The sequence below is a fragment of the Natator depressus genome, chromosome 13 (assembly GCF_965152275.1).
Source record: "Natator depressus isolate rNatDep1 chromosome 13, rNatDep2.hap1, whole genome shotgun sequence".
NCBI classification, from domain to species: domain Eukaryota; kingdom Metazoa; phylum Chordata; order Testudines; family Cheloniidae; genus Natator; species Natator depressus.
In genome coordinates, this window is record NC_134246.1 from 37,718,046 (window position 1) to 37,736,266 (window position 18,221).

Below are 18,221 nucleotides of genomic sequence, written 5' to 3' on the forward strand. Positions count from 1 at the left end.
GGAGGCGCCGGGACGCCGGGGGGGGAGGCGCCGGGACGCCCCCACTGACCGGGTCTTCTCTCCCCTCCCAGGGTGGGACGGTGCCACCCGCGTGCCCGGCAAGATGAGCGTCTACCTCCAGCGGCATCGCCCCCGGCACTACCAGGAGCTGCTCCGGGCGGGGGTGCTGGCCGGGGACCCCCAACCGCCCCCCCATGACGACAACGCTTCCGGGCCTGACACGCCGGCGCCATGTGGCCCCTCAAAATTGATGGGGCTGGCGGGGGCGGCGGAGGTTGAAATGGGGCCTAGCGCCGGGGAGAGGCAGCCCAGCGCCCCCTAGCGCCGGGGGGAGCCTTGGCACGGACCGGCCCCCTCCACAGCCCAGCGCCCCCCAGCTGCAGCCCATCGAAGGATGCTACGGTCACAGAACATGGCTCTCACCCCAGAGCTCTGGAGGCCCCGCCCTATGGGGCCAGCCCACAGCCGAGCAACCGAGGCAGGGTGGCTCCCTGTGCAATTGGCCTCGGTCGCTAACTGCAGCATGACCCGCGGTCACACGCCAGCAGGCGCCTGGCTTGGCCCCCGTCCCAAGGGCGGAAACCGAGGAAAGCTGCAGGGGGCACCCGCCCCCGTTTGATCCCCCGAGGGGGAGAATGGGGACAGCTGGCCCCCGCCCGCCCGCTAATACATTCAGCTCAGTTACGCTAGGACCTAGGGGGGAGGGAAGCTGAGATCTGGCAAAGATATGGAGCGGGGCTGGTAAAGAGCTGGGGGGCATGTTGGGGTCCAGTTGCCCTCCGGCCGAGCAAGGGGATAGGACGGGGCCCCAGCGTGCATCAGCTCCCTTGCCGGGAACCCTTGGCCTAAGCCGAGCAGGCAACGCTGCCGCACAGCGCCCCCTAGTGACGGGCTGGGCGACGGGGCCCCAGCAGCACAGCGCCCCCTAGTGGACGTTTACACCAAGACACATGTTCAGGGGCTCAATTTTATTGTCTAAACATTCTGCCCCCGTGTGAGAGTCGCTCTGTGGGGGGGCGGGGGGCGTCGCTCCGGCGGGTGCAGGGGGGGCAATGTGGCTCCGTTATCGCCTCCGGAAACCTACAAAAGGAAGAGAATAGGGGAGTGTGGAAGGAGAGCGAGCGGACAAGTGACAGATCACAGCCCCGGCTCCCCTCCCAGAGCTGGGAGAAAACCCAGGCGTCCTGGCTCCCCTCCCACCCAGTCTAACCCATTACAGCCCACTCTCCTTCCAGAGCCAGGACCCTGGTGACCGGACTCCCAGCTAGTTCTTGAACCTCCTCGGGCTGCTGTTCACCTGTGGAACCCCCCACCACTGGATTTTGAGGGGCTCTAAAAGGTGGGGGTGGGGACTGAAGTTGGGACTGCTGGGCCAGAGGGGGCTGCCCTTCACACTCACCCTTTTTCCTTCCCCTCTTTGCATTCGTCTTCTTCCTCCTTTTCTTCTGGGGGCTCAGATCCTGGGAGAGGAATGGAGACAATTAGCTGGGTGAGGCTCAGCCCCAGCTTGCTCCCCTGCCCCCGCCCGTCACTCTGTGCTGCCTCACCTCTCCAGTGGGGGGCGCTGCCCCAGTCAGGGCGCTGATGTCGCCGAAGTGGGTCAGGGAGTGGAGCTGGGCCCCCAGCGCAGCCACCCGGCGCCGCCGGGCCTTGTCCTGCCGGCTCAAGTTCAGCCTCACCAGCATGGCCTCCTCGTAGCTCCTCCTGCAATGACCAGAACGGGGAGCCTGGGTCCTGCTCTGATCACTAGACCCCACTCCCCTCTGCCACCCAGAGCTAGGAGAGAACCCAGGAGTCCTAGCTCCCAGCCCCCTGCTCTTACGACTAGACCCCACTCCCCTCCCCGAGCCAGGATAGAACCGAGGAGTCCTGGCTCCCAACCCCCAGCCCCACGCTTTAACCACTAGACCCTGTGATGTAGTGGGGATTTTCCCTTGTTATGTTGTATGTGACCCTATGTGAGTCTTACTGTTTTGCATGGATGCTGTGCGTGCCTCAGTTTCCCTGTGTATTGCACCAATGTCTAGGTGGTGGGAATAAGGGTGTGTGACTTTTGGGGGGGCTGCTCCAGCTGCCTGCAGGGATGCCCTTCGTAACCTGAGACCCAGGAGGAGGATGGTTGGCCTGGGAAGCAAGAGGAAGGCTGGAGGAGGAGCAACGGGCAGGGCAGGGGCCAGGCTGCTGGCAGCAAGTCGGTCTGGGCTGGCTTGGGGTGCAGGGGGAGGGCCAGAGCCCTGGCTCTGGGCTTCCCGACCCCCAAGATGGACTTGGCTGAAAGTCACTGATTTCTGTGCTAACAAGCTGTGCCCTACGCTGTGTTCCTGTCGACGAATAAACCTTCTGTTTTACTGGCTGGCTAAGAGTCCCGTCTGACTGCGGAGTTGGGGGGCAGGACCCTCTGGCTCCCCCAGGACCCCGCCTTGCTGTGGGAAGCACCCGGAGGGGCAGGGGAGGCTGAAGGCTCCAAGGTCAGACCCAGGAAGGGGGAAGCCGGGTGAGTTTCTTGCCCTGCAGACGGGCTGCTCCCAGAGAGGAGGCTCCCCCAGAGTCCTGCCTGGCTTCGTCGGGAGCAATCCCAGAGCATCGCCCGGGGACACCTCCCCGCCTCCCCTCCCAGAGCCAGGGACAGAACCCCGGAGTCCCGGCTCCCAGCCCCCCCGCCTCTAACCACTAGCCCGCACTCACCGGTGCTCATCCTCCTGGCTCTGCCGGGTCGCGTGCCGGTAGCGCCCTTCGCGGATCTCCTCCGGCGCGTCCGAGAACTGCTCTTTCAGCTCCCGGATGACGGAGCTGCTCAGCGCCCGCTTCTTCGCCTGGTCGAGGGCCTTCTTCTCCCGCTCGGCCGCCGTCTCATCTGAGGGGGGACGGGTGGGGATGCGGTCACCTCTGGGGTGGGGCGGGGGAGCTGAGTGTACGGGGACCCCTTCCCCGGCGTGGAGAGGCGGCCCCCTCTGGGGTGGGGCGGGGGGCTGGCTATATGGGGACCCCTCCCCCAGAGCTGAGAAGTGGCCCCCTCTGGGATGGGGCGCGGGGCTGAACATGCGGGGACCCCTCCCCCGGCGCTGAGAGGCGGCTGGCTCTGGGGTGGGGCACAGGGCTGATTATACAGGGACCCCTCCCCTGGCGCTGAGAGGCGGCTGGCTCTGGGGTGGGGTGCAGGGTGGTTATACAAACCCCGCTCTTTCTAAGGCGAGGGCTAGAAGCCGGGCGGACTCCCAGCTCTCACCATAATGCACCGGTACCAGCCGGGGTGGGACGTATTTCCGGACCCCTGCTTTGGCCAGGGGCTTCTTCCCGGCAGCTTTGCCTCCCGTCCCGTCCTCTTCCTCATCACTCAGCTGCCCGAGAGAAAACAGCCTGTCAATCAAGAGCTGGCCCTGCCCTCTTCCCCCCAGCACAAGCCAATGAGTAACCCCATTCCTCCCCAGAGACACAGCCCAGCCTGGCTCCCAGCCCCTCCCCTGCTCTAACCACTAGGACCCCCCCCCTTCCCAGAGCTGAGGATGGAACCCAGGAGTCCTGCCCCTCCCCTTCACCTTGCTCATCATGTTCCCAGGGTCCGGTTTGAATCTCAGCGGATTGTCGTCTCCTGCAATGAGAGCACCCCGGGGGGGTGAGGCATGGTCAGCGGGGGCCCTGGTCACCTCGTGCCCACCCCCCTCGGTGCCCCCAACTCACCCACAGCACCCGTCACAGCTGCCTTCACCAGCTTGTCAACCTGGTACCGGAGCTTCTGCTCAATGGGGCGCATCTTCTCCAACACCTGGGGGGGGCAGGAGTGTGCGGGGGTCAGACGTGGGGAGACCCTGCCCCCCAAGAACCACCCACCACACCCAGGACTTCAGGCTCCCCGTACCCCCCCTGCTCTAACCACTAGCCCACCTCCCCTCCCAGAGCTGGGGATAGAACCCAGGAGTCCTGGCTCCCAGCCCTTCCCCCCACTCTAACCACTGGACCCCACTCCCCTCCCGGAGGTACCCTACAGAGCCGGAACCTTGCCTCCAGCGGTCCGCCCCCGCCCTGGCATGGCCCCCATGGGCTCCATCGGCCCCACGCACCGTGCGCAGCTCAGCCAGGCGCAGGACACCCGGCTGGGCGGCCAGGGAGCGGCCCGAGCTCTTCTCCAGCAGCAGCTGGGCCAGGTCCTGGAGATAGAACAGCAGCAGCTGGGCCTTCAGCTCCAGGAAACTCAGCCCCTGCGGAAGGGGGCAGAGGCATCAAAGGGGGGACAGGGACAGGATCGGGGGGACACCCAGGCCAGGGAAGCAGGAGAGGGGCAGGATGGGGGTGGACCCAGGGGACAGGGGCAGGATGGGGGGGACACCCGGGGCAGGGAAGCGGGAGGGAGCAGGATGGGGGTGGACCCAGTGGACAGGGGTAGGATGCGGGGGGACACCCGGGGGCAGAAGAGGACCGCTCTTACCTTCTCCGTGGGGAAGGCGCCGGCCCGGACCCTCTGCAGCAGCCCCTGGACATGGGCCGTGACCCCAACAACCTGTGGGGGGAAGAGAGGGGGTGAGCCAGGGTCTTTCCCCGAGGGGGTGGCCCCGATCTGGGGGGTCGGGGTCTCTCTCACCTGCTCCTGGAGAGATCCCAGCAAGGCCAGTGCGGGGGGCAGGTCGGACACCAGCTGCTCCTGCAGGGTGGGGAGACTTTAAACCGAGCCACCCCCCATGCCTCCTGCCAGATCCCCTTCCCCAGCCCGCTCCCCCGTGCGCCCCCCCCCGATCCCCTTCCCCACCCCCACCCCCCCGTGCGTCGCCCCCGGATCCCCTTCCCCAGCCCCGCCCCCCCGTGCGTCGCCCCCGGATCCCCTTCCCCACCCCCGGATCCCCTTCCCCAGCCCCGCCCCCTCGTGCGCCCCCCCCCCGATCCCCTTCCCCAGCCCCGCTCCCCCGTGCGCCCTCCCGATCCCCTTCCCCAGAGCCCCCCCTCGGAACCCCGCCTCACCCGCAGCTCGGGCCCCGCCGCCTCCATCCCAACCTCCCCGTGGAGTGGGACACGCGGCGTTGGGCGCACCTACCGCTTCCGCCTCGGTACCCGCCTCGGCCAATCGGCGCCCAGGATCCCGCCTCCTGGCGGCGGTGCGGGCGAATCAGGACCGCACTTCCGCCTCGTTAGAGAGGATCCGGCCAATCGCGGGCGGCACCTGATGCTCTTAGCCCGCCTCCGGTAGGAGAGGAACTAACCAATCAGAGACGGAATCACGACCCCCCTCTCCCCCCCGACGCCCGCTTCCCGGGGTTGGACCAGTCAGCGGGCGGACGCAGACGCCGCGAGAGGAATCAGCGAATCAGCCCCGCGCCGCCGGCTGCGCTCTAAATTTAAGCCAATCAGCCGCCTGGCTCCGTCCACATGGTCCTACCGGACCAATCAGCAACTGGGAGGGGAGGGGCGGGCTGAGGGTGCTTGACAGAGACGGAGACCAATGGCAGGGAGAGATTCCCTAGGGCTCTAAAGGACGGAGCCTGAGGGGAGAACAGGGCTGGGAGGCGGCGGCTCTTGTCTGAGTCCCCCCCCCCCCCGAAAACCCAGGGGTCCTGGCTCCCATCCCCCCACCCCACTAGCTGTGACAAAGTGGGACTGTTCTTAATGTTTCCTCTGGATCGTGTGGGGCTGCCTCAGTTTCCCCTCTGCAGTTCTTAAGTCTCTAGGGGGTGGGGTCAGGGTGTGTGATCCTTGCAGAGCCCTAGAGGGCAGGTGTGTGCAGGAGTCTGGACACAGAGAATGGCCGACACCCTGTTCCCTGGCAGCTGATGCCCTGGGCCTTTCCCCCCTGCAAGGTGAGAGCTAAAGGGTTGGGGAACAAAGGGATCCGGTGACCTCCTGGCCCGGGAAAGGGACAAAGCCCAGAGGAGGAGGGGCTGGAGAGAGTTTCAGTTTGGGGCTGGGTGGGGACGTGGAGTGAGGTGCAGACGGGGTTGTCTGGCTCACTGCCCCCAAAAATGGACCCAGCTGAGGAGTCCTGTTCTCTGCACCTACAAGCTCTGCTTTAGACCATGTTCCTGTCGTCTAATAAACCTTCTGTGTTACTGGCTGGCTGAGAGTCCCGTCTGACTGCGGAGTTGGGGGGCAGGACCCTCTGTCTCCCCCAGGACCCCGCCTGGGCGGACTCGCTGTGGGAAGCGCACGGAGGGGCAGAGGAGGCTGAATGCTCCGAGGTCAGACCCAGGACAGTGGAAGCCGGGTGAGCTGTGTGTCCTGCAGACAGGCTGCTCCCAGAAAGGAGACTTCCCCAGAGTCCTGACTGGCTTAGTAGGGAGCAGTTCCAGAGCATCGGCCAGGGACTCCATGACACTAGCCCCCCGCCGAAAACCCAGGAGTCCTGGCTCCCATCCCCCCACTCTAACCACTAGACCCTCCCCCGATAACCCAGGAGTCCTGGCTCCTAGCCCCTCCCGAAAAAGCAGGAGTCCTGGCTCGCACCCCTCCCCTCTAACCACTAGCCCCCCCCAATAACCCAGGAGTCTGGCTCCCATCTCCCCCACTCTAATCACTAGCCCCCCCACCCCAAAAACCCAGGATCCTGGCTCCCATCCCCTCACCCCAACCACTCGCCCCCCCCCGATAACCCAGGAGCCTGGCTCCCATCTCCCCCACTCTAACCACTAGCCCCCCCCCCCGGAAAACCCAGGATCCTGGCTCCCATCCCCTCACCCCAACCACTAGCTCCCCCCCCCCCGATAACCCAGGAGTCCTGGCTCCCATCCCACCGCCCCAACCACTAGCGCCCCCCGATAACCCAGGAGTCTGGCTCCCATCCCGCCCACTCTAACCACTAGCCCCCACAGAGCCTCCCCCATCGCTGGAAATGCCCTTGCCGGCTGAGCCCACGTGCAAGTTGTTGGCTGCCACTTGCCCACTTTAAGCTCCGATCCCACGGGTCCCACAGCAATGGGGGAGGGCAGAAGCGACCCACGCCGGACGCTGCTGGGAGTCCTACTCGTGGCGTGTGGGTGGGTCAAGACTTTGGCCACTTGTGCATTGACTTGGTGGGGGGAGGGGGAGGCACCATAGCTTGGCCACTTCTTTGCCGACCCGGCTGCTCTATTCAGTGACAGCCCAGCCCACGTCCAGCTGAGAGGGGCACTCGAAAACGCACCTGAAAAATTGTTCCTCCCCGACAACCTAGACCAGCTGCTGTCAGCACATAAGCCTTGAAAAGCTTCCGTGTTACGACGTGGGAGGTCGGTGTGCTGCTTCATCGTCCAAATCAAACCGCCCCTTGCACTTGCTGAAGAGGGTCAATTGACTGAGCAACTGGATACGCTTTCTTGTGGAAGAGACAGCCACGAAATGCACCGGGTGACTTGGGCGTCCGTGTCACAATGAGAAAGAATCTCGTTTGGAGAGTGTGACGCGCTGTACCTCGGGGGAACACCCTACACCCCCATGTTCATCGTTATAAAATGATTGTGTGGTATCCAACGCAAAGTTTGTCATGTTGGGTGTCTTCGGAAGGCTCGTGATGCACTGAGTATGGTTGTTATAGTGATGTTACAGTAATTGTCACAGTAATGTTATAGTAAGGTTATAGGGTATAATTTCATGTATGTAGTTATGAGGCTGAAAATGTATCCTCATGGCTTAAAACAAGCCCAGGCGAAAACTCTCCAAGAGCAGAGAGGCCGTTCACACCTCGTCAGGGCATAGATGGGACAAACCCAGCCCAGCCTCACGGGAACAAAGGACACTGGCTTAGGAGTGACAAAAGAATCTGTTAGACCGTCGAGGGAGTCACCCCCTTCCTTTGGGCAGTTTGGGACTGCAATGAGTTAATGTTTACCTGACTCTGAAGGGGTGGGGGGGAAAGCCAGGAGGAAAGAAAGGACGTGATAAAAGGGAGAGACATTTTGCCATGCTCTCTCTCTTCTGCCTACATCTACAGACACCACCACCGCCAGGTGACTGAAACGCTGATCAAAGGGGAGAGCCTGGCTGAAGAGCCAGCCTTTGGTGAGAAACATCTATGTTTGTAAGAGCACTGAAAGTGTTGAGACCAGTTTAGAATGCGTTTTGCTTTTATTTCATTTGACCAAATCTGACTTGTTGCACTTTGACTTATAATCACTTAAAATCTGTCTTTTGTAGTTCATAAATCTGTTTGTTTATTCTACCTGAAGCAGTGCGTTTGGTTTGCGGTGTGTCAGAGGCTCTCCTTGGGAGAACAAGCCTGGTACATACCAATTTCTTTGTTAAACTGACAAACTTATATAAGTTTGCAGTGTCCAGCGGGCATAACTGGACCCTGCAAGACGGAGGTTCCCAGGGTTGTGGCTGGGACCGGAGATATTGGCTAGTGTCATTCGGTTGCTGGGAGCAGCTTACATGCCAGAGGCTGTGCGTGAATCGCCCAGGAGTGGGGTTTCTCACAGCAGAGCAGGGTAAGGCCGGCTCCCAGAGTCAAGGGTCAGAGTGGCCTAGCAGATCGCTGGTCCAGACAACACCAGAGGGGAACGTCACAGAGAGCCTGCCCATCGGGATAAATCATAGACTCGTAGGACTGGAAGGGACCTCGAGAGGTCATCTAGTCTAGTCACCTGTCCTCATAGCTGGACTCTCAACCTTTCCAGACAACCGTACCCCTTTCAGGAGTCTGATTGTATTTGCATACCCCAAGTTTCACGTCACTTAAAAACAACTTGCTTACAAAGTCAGGCGTAAAAATTCAGAATGGTCACAGCACACCGTTCCTGGCAAATTGCTGACCTTCTCATTGTCACCATACAGTTATAAAATAAAGCGGATTGGAATAGAAATATTGTACTTCCATTCCCGTGTGATACATGACTCTGGTTTTCACTTGTGAGCCTTGGCATTCTGGGAGGTGGTGAAATGACAGAGACCATTAAGTGTTCACCCACGCAGAGTCTGTTCCTGCTCTCATGGCCAGAGTTAGGGGGCGTGGCAAGCAGGGTGAAGTTAAATTGCTTGGGCTTCGGCTTTCTGCACTGGGCCCCAGTGAGTCGAATGCCAGCCCTGGTGACCCCCTAAAAACGAACTCGCAACTCGCCTTGGGGTTGCGACTCTGTTTGAGAACCACTGATGTAGTAAATAGAGCAGCATAAACAAGTCATTGTCTGTATGAAATCTTAGTTTGCACTGACTTCGCTAGTGCTTTTTATGTAGCCTGTTGTACAACTAGGCAACTCTCTAGATGAGTTGATGTCCCCCCTGGAAGACCTCGGCATACCCTAGGGGTACATGTACCCGTGGCTGAGAACCCCTAGTATAAATGACAGATCGAGGAAGTTCCAGCTGAACAGTGCCTGCAGTGAGAACCGACGTCAGGGCAGACTCTCAGGAAGCGGGGCACAAGCCCCCAGTTGGCTGCGAGTGCTACATAGCAGAACCCCGTTTATCCCATCTAGTTGGGACCGGGGCTAGATTGGAAAGCCAAAAGGACTGTTAAGCCAGAGAATGGGAAAATGCAGTGCTGCAGCGCCATCTAGTGGCTGCAGGAGAGATCGCCTGCTTCTGGGCCTGGAGTCCAGGTTGTTGGTTTAATGCGGAGAACCAGATAACGGAGGATCGGATAAATGGGGTTCTCCTGTACTTAGATGTCACCAACCAAGTATCAAATGTATAACTGCCTTACCATGGAGTCACAGTCGGTCCCCTTGGGCACTCCGGTCCCTCTTGTCAAGATCGATGGTCCCTTACACCAAAAATCACAACAATATTCAAGTTACTCCCAGTCCCAAAGGACCTGTCATTGACCCCAGGTCAATTGCCCCTTCAATCTCACAAAGACAATGCTTGTAGCCAATCCTATAATAAACTGTTGAAAGATTTATTACCTAGCAACAGGAAATCAGAGAGTTATTGACAAGGTTAAAGCAGGTAGACACACACAAAGATGAGTTACAGGCTTAAGTTTCAAAAGGTGAATAGAAGCTTCTATAATAAGGTCTGGTCTACGCTACAGATGAGGTCAACACTAGGCAATTTACCTATGGAAGTGTCTACACTAAAATTTTGCTCCCCCCAAATTGGCTGTTACTGGCTTTCAGAAGTCGTCCCGCAGTGCCACCCACCGACAGTACTATCGGGACAAGCGCTCCAGGTGAGGACACACACCGCTGACACAAGGAGCAAAGCGTAGACCTGCACAAGCGAGTAATTACTGCAGCAGCCATATGCCGACATAAATTGGGTTGTCTTAGTTTTGTAGCATAGACATGCCCTAAGCAAATATGTCTCTTAGGGCTAATCCAGGGATCTTTTTCTTATGCTTAATAGTCCTCTCCCCTCAGACTCAAAGCAGCTCCCCCTTGTTAGGGCTTTTTATTCCTTTCCCGCTTCTGCTTTGAGTTGCAGATTTAGCTGTTGGGAGGAAGTCAGTTGCCCATTTCCTCTTCATAGGGTAGGGGGAGCAATCCACAAAATCATTGGTCTTCTGATGTTCCACTCTGGTTCATCTGGGGTTGACGGGCCATTTTCCGTCAGGCAAGACATACCGCCTCCTGCTGGCAGCTAGTATTTCATGCTTGCTAATGCTTCTGTCCTGTCGGCTGATGTCCAACGTTTCAGAGCAAACTGTGACATTATGAGTGTAATATAATATCTCATTGAAAGGTGACAGGGCCAGAAAGAGTTAATTAACTCACAGACTGACCTGACCCATGGCCGAACTTTAAAGACTTGTTAGGAAGAGATGTAAATGAATAGAGCTTTGAAATGCAAGCCTGCATTGTTAGAGGTAGAAGGGTAGATGTTTGCTCAGGTCTTGTGATGTAAGCAAACAAGTCTTGTCTAGGGCTATAGCTTTAATTCAAAGATCAAAAGAGGAATATTAACATTTAGGAAGACACTTGAGTGAAATAGTATAATTGTCTATATGTCTCTTTGAAGGTGGTGGTAACCTGTGTCTGAACTCTTTAATGGATAAATTACCTTGTGCTAATTGTCAGGATGTTTGGAAGAAGGAAAGTTAAGCCTATTGTTTTCTCAGGCCAAAAGGCTCCTGGAAGTATATAAAAACCCTGGGACACGATCCTTCTTCATCTCAGATCTGCTTTGGGTTTCAAGAGGGGGAAACCCTGAGCAATAAGGACTGAGATCCCCAGTCTCTGACTAGAGTCACCCTGAATATGGACACTGGACTATAACCTATGGACTATTTCTAAAAGGACTTTTGGCAACTAGAGGCTCATCTCTGCTCTGTATCTGAACCTCAAGAATTGAATTCAAGTCTGTCCGTGTATTGATCTTTTAACCAACACTCTTTATCTTTTCTTTTTAAATAAATTTTAGTTTAGTTAACAAGAATTGACTATAACGTATATTTTGGGTAGGATCTACGTTATCATTTGATATGGGGGTGTGTCTGGTCCTTTGGGATTGGAAGAACCTTTTCTTTTTTATGATGAGATAAGATTTTCAGTAACCATCATCATATCTGACGTGTGTCTGGCTGGAGGCCTGAGGCTGGGTACTTTAAGGGAACTGCGTTGTTTGAATGTCTGAGTAACCAGGGAGGTGCTGTAGAAGCTGGTTTGGGCTGGCTGGGTAAATCTAAGTATCGGAATATCCACCAGCGTTTGGGGTTTGTCTGCCCCGTTCTGTTTGCAGTTCACCCTGATTGAGTGACCTCAGCTGGCTCCCACGGGCAGCACCATCACACAAAGAGTCCTGTGGCACCTTATAGACTAACAGACGTCCTGGAGCATGAGCTTTCGTGGGTGAATACCCACTTCATCAGATGCACCCACCAAAGCTCATGCTCCAGTACGTCTGTTAGTCTCTAAGGTGCCACAGGACTCTTTGCCACTTTTACAGATCCAGACTAACACGGCTACCCCTCTGAAGCTTGACCTTCACACAAACCCTTCAGCATTACCTTATACAGGGATATAGGTGAGATTAGTGCAGGCGGCAACTCACAAGCATTTCATAAAGTCTAAATACTCACCATGGGTTGAGAACTCCTATACCTATTTTAACAACTCTAAGACACAGGTTGAGCCAGACTGGTTCCAGCTATTGGTCAGCGTTCAGCTGAGACTGGCTTTGGCATGAGCTGGCACCCGGTTTGCCAGCATCACTGTGAGTATAACCTGAGTATTATACGGAGCTGATCTGTGGACTGTCCACCGTCTTGTTCAGTTGGAGTTTTCCCTTTTTATTTGGCCAAAAATGCACAAAAACCAGTCTGCTAAGCATCTAACCATTGCCTGGTTGTAAGATCTGTTGACTGCCAAACATTTTCAGCTACAGGTTTGGAAAATCTTCCAATGTTCAGTGATAAGGTGTCTGCCAAATGTGTGCTACAATCTAGAATACTGTCATGGACTGTGCTGGATATAAGAAACGCCATCATGCAGACTGGTTTGCTGATCACAATCCTGAAATATCGAATCTTCTTGATGCCAAGCAGCAAGGATGTGATGTGCTCGTAGCTGATCCATTCTCTAAGTCGAAAAAGGCCAGATAGGTGGTAGCTTGCGGCACGCTTCAATGCAAATGCTGCCAAATGCAAAATATGTGGCTTGACCCCAGAGTGGATGACCTGCAGGTCCCTTCTGAAAAGCATGGCTTCAGAAGTGTCTGTGATGCGGTAAAAGCTGTGTACAGCCCTACCTGATCTGCCTTGGCGCCAGTAACAAGGGCTGATGGCAAACTTTTTATCATGGTTCACACTGCCGTCCACCAATGGTGGCATGAACACTTTTGGGAATTACTTAATTGTCTCTCTACTCTCTCTGAGTCACTGAATAACACCCACAGAGAGCCTGCATCTAACGCACTTGCAGATCCACCCACGCGAGCTGTGGTGTTGAAGGCCATCCAAGCAATGAAAAATAACAAATCTCCTGGTCACGATGCTATTCCAGCTGAAGTTTTGAAACACAGAGGAAACCTCTGTGACGGGCTTTGTGCATTCTTCTCACGCATTTCTGGCTTTAAGAAGTCACACCACAACAATTGAAAGAAGCCAACATTATCATGATCTATCAGCACAAAAGCTCAAATAGCAACTGTGGTAACAACAAGGTTCAACAAGGACAAGTGCAGAGTCCTGCACTTAGGACGGAAGAATCCGATGCACCGCTACAGACTAGGGACCGAATGGCTCGGCAGCAGTTCTGCAGAAAAGGACCTAGGGGTGACAGCGGACGAGAAGCTGGATATGAGTCAACAGTGTGCCCTTGTTGCCAAGAAAGCCAATGGCATTTTGGGATGTATAAGTAGGGGCATTGCCAGCAGATTGAGGGACATGATCGTTCCCCTCTATTCAACACTGGTGAGGCCTCATCTGGAGTACTGTGTCCAGTTTTGGGCCCCACACGACAAGAAGGATGTGGAAAAATTGGAAAGAGTCCAGCGGAGGGCAACAAAAATGATTAGGGGACTGGAACACATGACTTATGAGGAGAGGCTGAGTGAACTGGGGATGTTTAGTCTACGGAAGAGAAGAATGAGGGGGGATTTGATAGCTGCTTTCAACTACCTGAAAGGGGGTTCCAAAGAGGATGGCTCTAGACTGTTCTCAGTGGTAGCAGATGACAGAACAAGGAGTAATGGTCTCAAGTTGCAGTGGGGGAGATTTAGGTTGGATATTAGGAAAAACTTTTTCACTAGGAGGGTGGTGAAACACTGGAATGTGTTACCTAGGGAGGTGGTGGAATCTCCTTCCTTAGAAGTTTTTAAGGTCAGGCTTGATAAAGCCCTGGCTGGGATGATTTAATTGGGGATTGGTCCTGCTTTGAGCAGGGGGTTGGACTAGATGACCTCCTCAGGTCCCTTCCAACCCTGATATTCTATGATTCTATGAACTATGGCAGCATCTGCTTGCTCTTCACAGCCGGTAAGATTCTTGCTTGGATCCAGCTTCGGATCCAAATTATTGACAAAGCCACAGTGCAGCTTTTGTGCTCTGCGGAGCACTGTTGACATGATTTGCATTCTTTGACAAGTACAGGAAAAATATCATGACAGCATCAACCTTTGTACATCATCATTCCTGGTCTAAGCTTTCAACATGGTCTACCCCACTCGCGTCTGGAAAGTCCTTGCTAAATTTGGACGTCCAGACAAATTTATTAACAACAGGTGGCAATGCCACAAAGGCATGGTTGGAAGAGTTAGTGTGGATGGCGATCTAACAGACCTGTTTCCAGTCACGAATGGGGTGAAGCAAGGATGTGTCCTTGCTCCTAGCTGCCTTGGTCTATTCTTCTTGGTCTCCAATGCTAGAGCAAGCCCTCCATTGTTCTTCAAATGGTATCTGTGACGTTGCGCTCTGTATGATTTATGAAAATATGCTAATGAGTGTAAATATAATGTAACTGGAACATGCTTCATGCAAAAGGTCTCTTGTAAGGTATCATTACAAAGCTTAAATCTACTGAGTGTGGTCATCCTATTTGTATAACTGTATCACTCTTGTATCTGAAACTAGAAATATGAAATATGACTCTGAGGGCCTATTGTAATTATGCAAAGTGTGGGCCATTAATGGTGGTTTAGAATCTTGATGGCTCCCATCAACCAGGACAATTGACTGTAGATGGCTCTGTTTACTTGTAAGTCTTCCTGTAGACCCGTGGGCTGGCAAGTGGGTAATGATGTCTTACAGTGACATGTGATCATGTCACCTGAACTGGAATCCATCCTTAACCTGGTGCTTTTCCATTTAGAGGGAGGGGTGGGAACCCAGAGAGGGACAAAGGATCCCCGCCTTGTGCAAAAGAGATAAAAGGGGGTAGAACAGAACAAAGGGGGCATCAGTCATGAGAAATCCCCTACCTACCACCTGAGCTGGAATAAGGGCTGTACCAAGGGAATGGATTGGGCCCAGACTAGGAAGGTGTCCAGTCCATGTAAGAAGCTTATTGAAACATCTCTGAGGGTGAGATTTTATCTGTATTCAGTTTTTTTACTGTAATAGGCTTAGACTTGCGTGTTTTATTTTATTTTGCTTGGTAATTCACTTTGTTCTGTCTGTTATTACCAGGAACCACTTAAATCCTACTTTCTGTATTTAATAAAATCACTTTTTACTTATTAATTAACCCAGAGTATGTATTAATACCTGGGGGGAGGGGGGCAAACAGCAGTGCATATCTCTCTATCAGTGTCATAGAGGGCGAACAATTTATGAGTTTACCCTGTATAAGCTTTATACAGGGTAAAAAGGATTTATTTGGGGTTTGGACCCCATTGGGAGTTGGGCATCTGAGTGCTGGAGACAGGAGCACTTCTTAAGCTGTTTTCAGGTAAGCCTGCAGGAGGACATGGTTCGGACCTGGGTCTGGGTTTGCAGCAGGCTGGCATGTCTGGCACAGCCAGGCAGGGCACTGAAGTCCCAAGCTGGCAGGGAAATGGGCTCAGGGGTAATCTCAGCACATCAGGTGGCAGCCCCCAAGGGGGTCTCTGTGACCGAACCCGTCACAGCATCTCTATATGCTTTCACACTGGCAAGCTTTTTATTCTCTCTCGTCTACGTGCAAATATCAAGGAGATCGAAACATTGATCCAGGAACTGCTCTACACCAATGATGTCCCTAGCCTCTGTTTGCCAGAAGCTGGGAATGGCGAGAGGGGATGGATCACTTGATGATTCCCTGTTCTGTTCGTTCCCTCTGGGGCACCTGGCGTAGGCCACTGTCAGAAGACAGGACACTGGACTAGATGGACCTTGGGTCTGACCCAGGGTCGCCGTTCTTAGGCTCTTATGACTGTCCCTTGGTAGCACAACCTGAAGGTGCAGGACGAAATCTTACAAACCACTTGGCTGGGGCAGCTTGTAAGGTTGGCCTTGCCATCTGCCAAACAAGCCTATGAACAGCCCGTCGCTCAACAACTTTCCCCCAATCCATCAATCAGCAGGGAGGATACCACGCTCCGAGCTGCCAGGTAGTTCACTGACTCGGCGGCATGTTAAATAAGGCAGCAACAATCAATTGTGAAGTGGATGCGCGAAATAAGAAAGCACGTGGTCACCTCTCTCACCGAATCTGGACGCAACACACAATCTGTCTGTGGACAAAACACAAAGTCTATAATGCCGTTGTGGTCTCAACTTTGCTCTATGGGCAGGAAACCCAGACCTTAGAAACCTTGGTCTGTTTCCAACAACTGCTGGGCCTCACAGGGCAGGACTGGGTGCCCAATGCAGAAGTCTTGGTTTGGTTGGTATCAAGGCTCACCTTGTAGAGAAATCTCTGCATTAAGCATCTTCGCATAATTGTGTATCATTTTCATATGATTTTGTGTTAAGTCTTTCCATATATAACCTCTATTTTCATGTAACTTTGTATCAAGCCCTTTGATATAGGAACTTTGTATCAAATCCTTATGTAGAAACTTTGTATTGAGCCTTGGTATAACGTTATAGCCCCTAAGGATAGTTAAGGTAGAAGAAAAATGTCATTTCACTAGGAGTAAAATAAGATCTCCCCCCTTTTAATTAACTGCCCTGTTGAATGAATGAGATGTGAATGAGGAAGGCGTGGAAGGCCAGCTCCTCCAGACAGCTGCAACAGTTGGAGAGGGGATGGAAGCCAGAGCCAAGAACAATAAGTCTTGTCAAGTGGGCTCACTAAAGAAGATCGGACATATTGACGGCCTTGGGAATTAGGAGCGAGCACCTTCTTTTGAAAACACCCTCTCTGAAAATAAATGTGGCAGCATTAAGACATCACCCAGAAGGAAGCATCCCAGATGACCAGCTGACACAGACACAGATTTTGCATCTGGGACAGATTTGCATGAGAGGGAAGCTGCTATAAATGTGAGGTGTCTTGCGGAGGACCCCGGGTCTCATCTTGTCAACATGGGAGCATCGATCCAGACCGACAGAAGCCCGGCTCCACCCCTCCCCCATCTAACTCCCCTGGCCAGTGAAGTTAAGGGGAGCAACTAGTTGGTAACAACAAGAAGACGGGGTGTGCTTCTGTGTGAGTGCGAGTGCAGGAGTGTAATATCGATCATATGCGTCTGATGCCGTGTGGATTGACACGTGGATTACCAGTAAATGTGGTGCTTTGCCATATCCCCCCTGCTGTATTTTAAGTGTAACAACCTGATTTGCACCCAAGTGCGATGAAATGGCCGCGTAATTCACAGGCTGGAGACCTGTCTGTCTTCCAGATGAAGCTCTGGCAGGCGTGCGGGCGGAGGGCGGATGGAATTCTTGGAAGAGGCTCTGAAACAAAACTCGCACGAGGTGAATATTTCTGCTTCGATCTTCACGTGGCCAGCAAGTGACGGCGCCGCAGGGCGACACGCCGCAGCGGGGTGGCGGGCTCTTGGTGCTCCGTGCGGTCAGCGTTGTTCTCCCCGAATTGGTCTGGGGTGCCGTGCGAAGACCCATGAGTACAAACGGCGATTGTCCACGCTGTCCTTGAAATCCGGGGTGACGGGGATGGGACCCAGAACGATGGGCAGCCAGCTGGCAGTGCGGCCTAGGGGGGATTGCGCCAGGCCAAAGGGGAAGGGAGGGACGCCCTGGCGCAGGCAGCTGCATTCCCTGGAACAACAGCCAGGTGAGGGATCCCCCTGGACGGGGACCCAGACAATGGGAAACCCCCACCCCGCAGGAATGCGCCTGGCTATTGTTCCAGCAGAGCGAGAGAATCTGTGGGGCAGGCAGCCAGGGCCACCCGCAGAGCTGCGGGGAAGCAGGGCTGGGATCCCCGGGGCTGTGGGCCAGGAGTGAGGGGCACCCATTTCAGCGCTGCTGGTGCCCCTCTCTCCAAACTGGCAGACCCCTGCTAGCCCAGCCCTGGGCGCCCCCCCAGCCCTGCCAGTGCCCCTCACTCCCGACCCCCAGCAACCTGCTAGCCCAGCCCTGGGGTCCCCCCTAGCCCTGCCAGTGCCCCTCACTCCCGACCCACAGCCCCCACAGCCCAGCCCTGCCCCAACCTCACCCAGCTCTGCGGGTGGCCCTGGCTGCCTGCCCCACAGATTCTCTCGCTCTGTTGGAACAATAACCAGGCGCATTCCTGCGGGGTGGGGGTTTCCCATTGTCTGGGTCCCAGTCCAGGGGGATCCCTCACCTGGCTGTTGTTCCAGGGAATGCAGCTGCCTGCGCCAGGGCTTCCCTCCCTTCCCCTTTGGCCTGGCGCAATCCCCCCCCCCCCCCCGCCACCCGGGGCTACTCTCCCTGCTACCTGCTCATTGTTCTAGGAGCCAGCAACTCTTTGGGGTCTAGTGGCCCGAGCAGGGGGTGGGAGCCAGGACTCCTGGGTTCTGTCCCTGGCTCTGGGAAGGCA

At 55.3% G+C, this 18,221-nt stretch overlaps 2 protein-coding genes and 1 long non-coding RNA gene across 7 annotated transcripts in view; 2 read left to right on the forward strand and 1 right to left on the reverse strand.

Moving 5' to 3' along the window:
* The window catches only part of THTPA (thiamine triphosphatase), a 41,150-nt gene extending 40,140 nt beyond the window's left edge, over positions 1-1,010 (forward strand). For all 5 annotated transcript variants that reach the window (XM_074969301.1, XM_074969305.1, XM_074969302.1 and 2 more), the window contains one exon: positions 72-1,010. In XM_074969301.1, the coding sequence (XP_074825402.1) occupies positions 72-322 (251 nt within the window). In that variant the 3' untranslated portion in view covers positions 323-1,010. The remainder of the gene's footprint in view (positions 1-71) is intronic.
* A 9-nt stretch (positions 1,011-1,019) lies between these two features.
* On the reverse strand, positions 1,020-5,030 carry NGDN (neuroguidin). Its single transcript, XM_074969308.1, has 11 exons — positions 4,951-5,030; positions 4,577-4,636; positions 4,424-4,495; positions 4,059-4,196; positions 3,679-3,763; positions 3,537-3,589; positions 3,227-3,338; positions 2,686-2,854; positions 1,548-1,704; positions 1,400-1,460; positions 1,020-1,080 (listed from the first exon to the last, which is right to left on the reverse strand). Exons 1-11 carry the CDS (start codon positions 4,975-4,977, stop codon positions 1,064-1,066), a joined length of 951 nt encoding a protein of 316 aa, XP_074825409.1. The 5' UTR covers positions 4,978-5,030; the 3' UTR covers positions 1,020-1,063.
* Positions 5,031-5,611: 581 nt separating this feature from the next.
* LOC141997558 (uncharacterized) lies at positions 5,612-8,667 on the forward strand. The gene is made up of 2 exons (XR_012641738.1): positions 5,612-5,783; positions 7,056-8,667. It is a non-coding gene; the product is annotated as an uncharacterized LOC141997558 (long non-coding RNA).
* Positions 8,668-18,221: the final 9,554 nt, after the last annotated feature.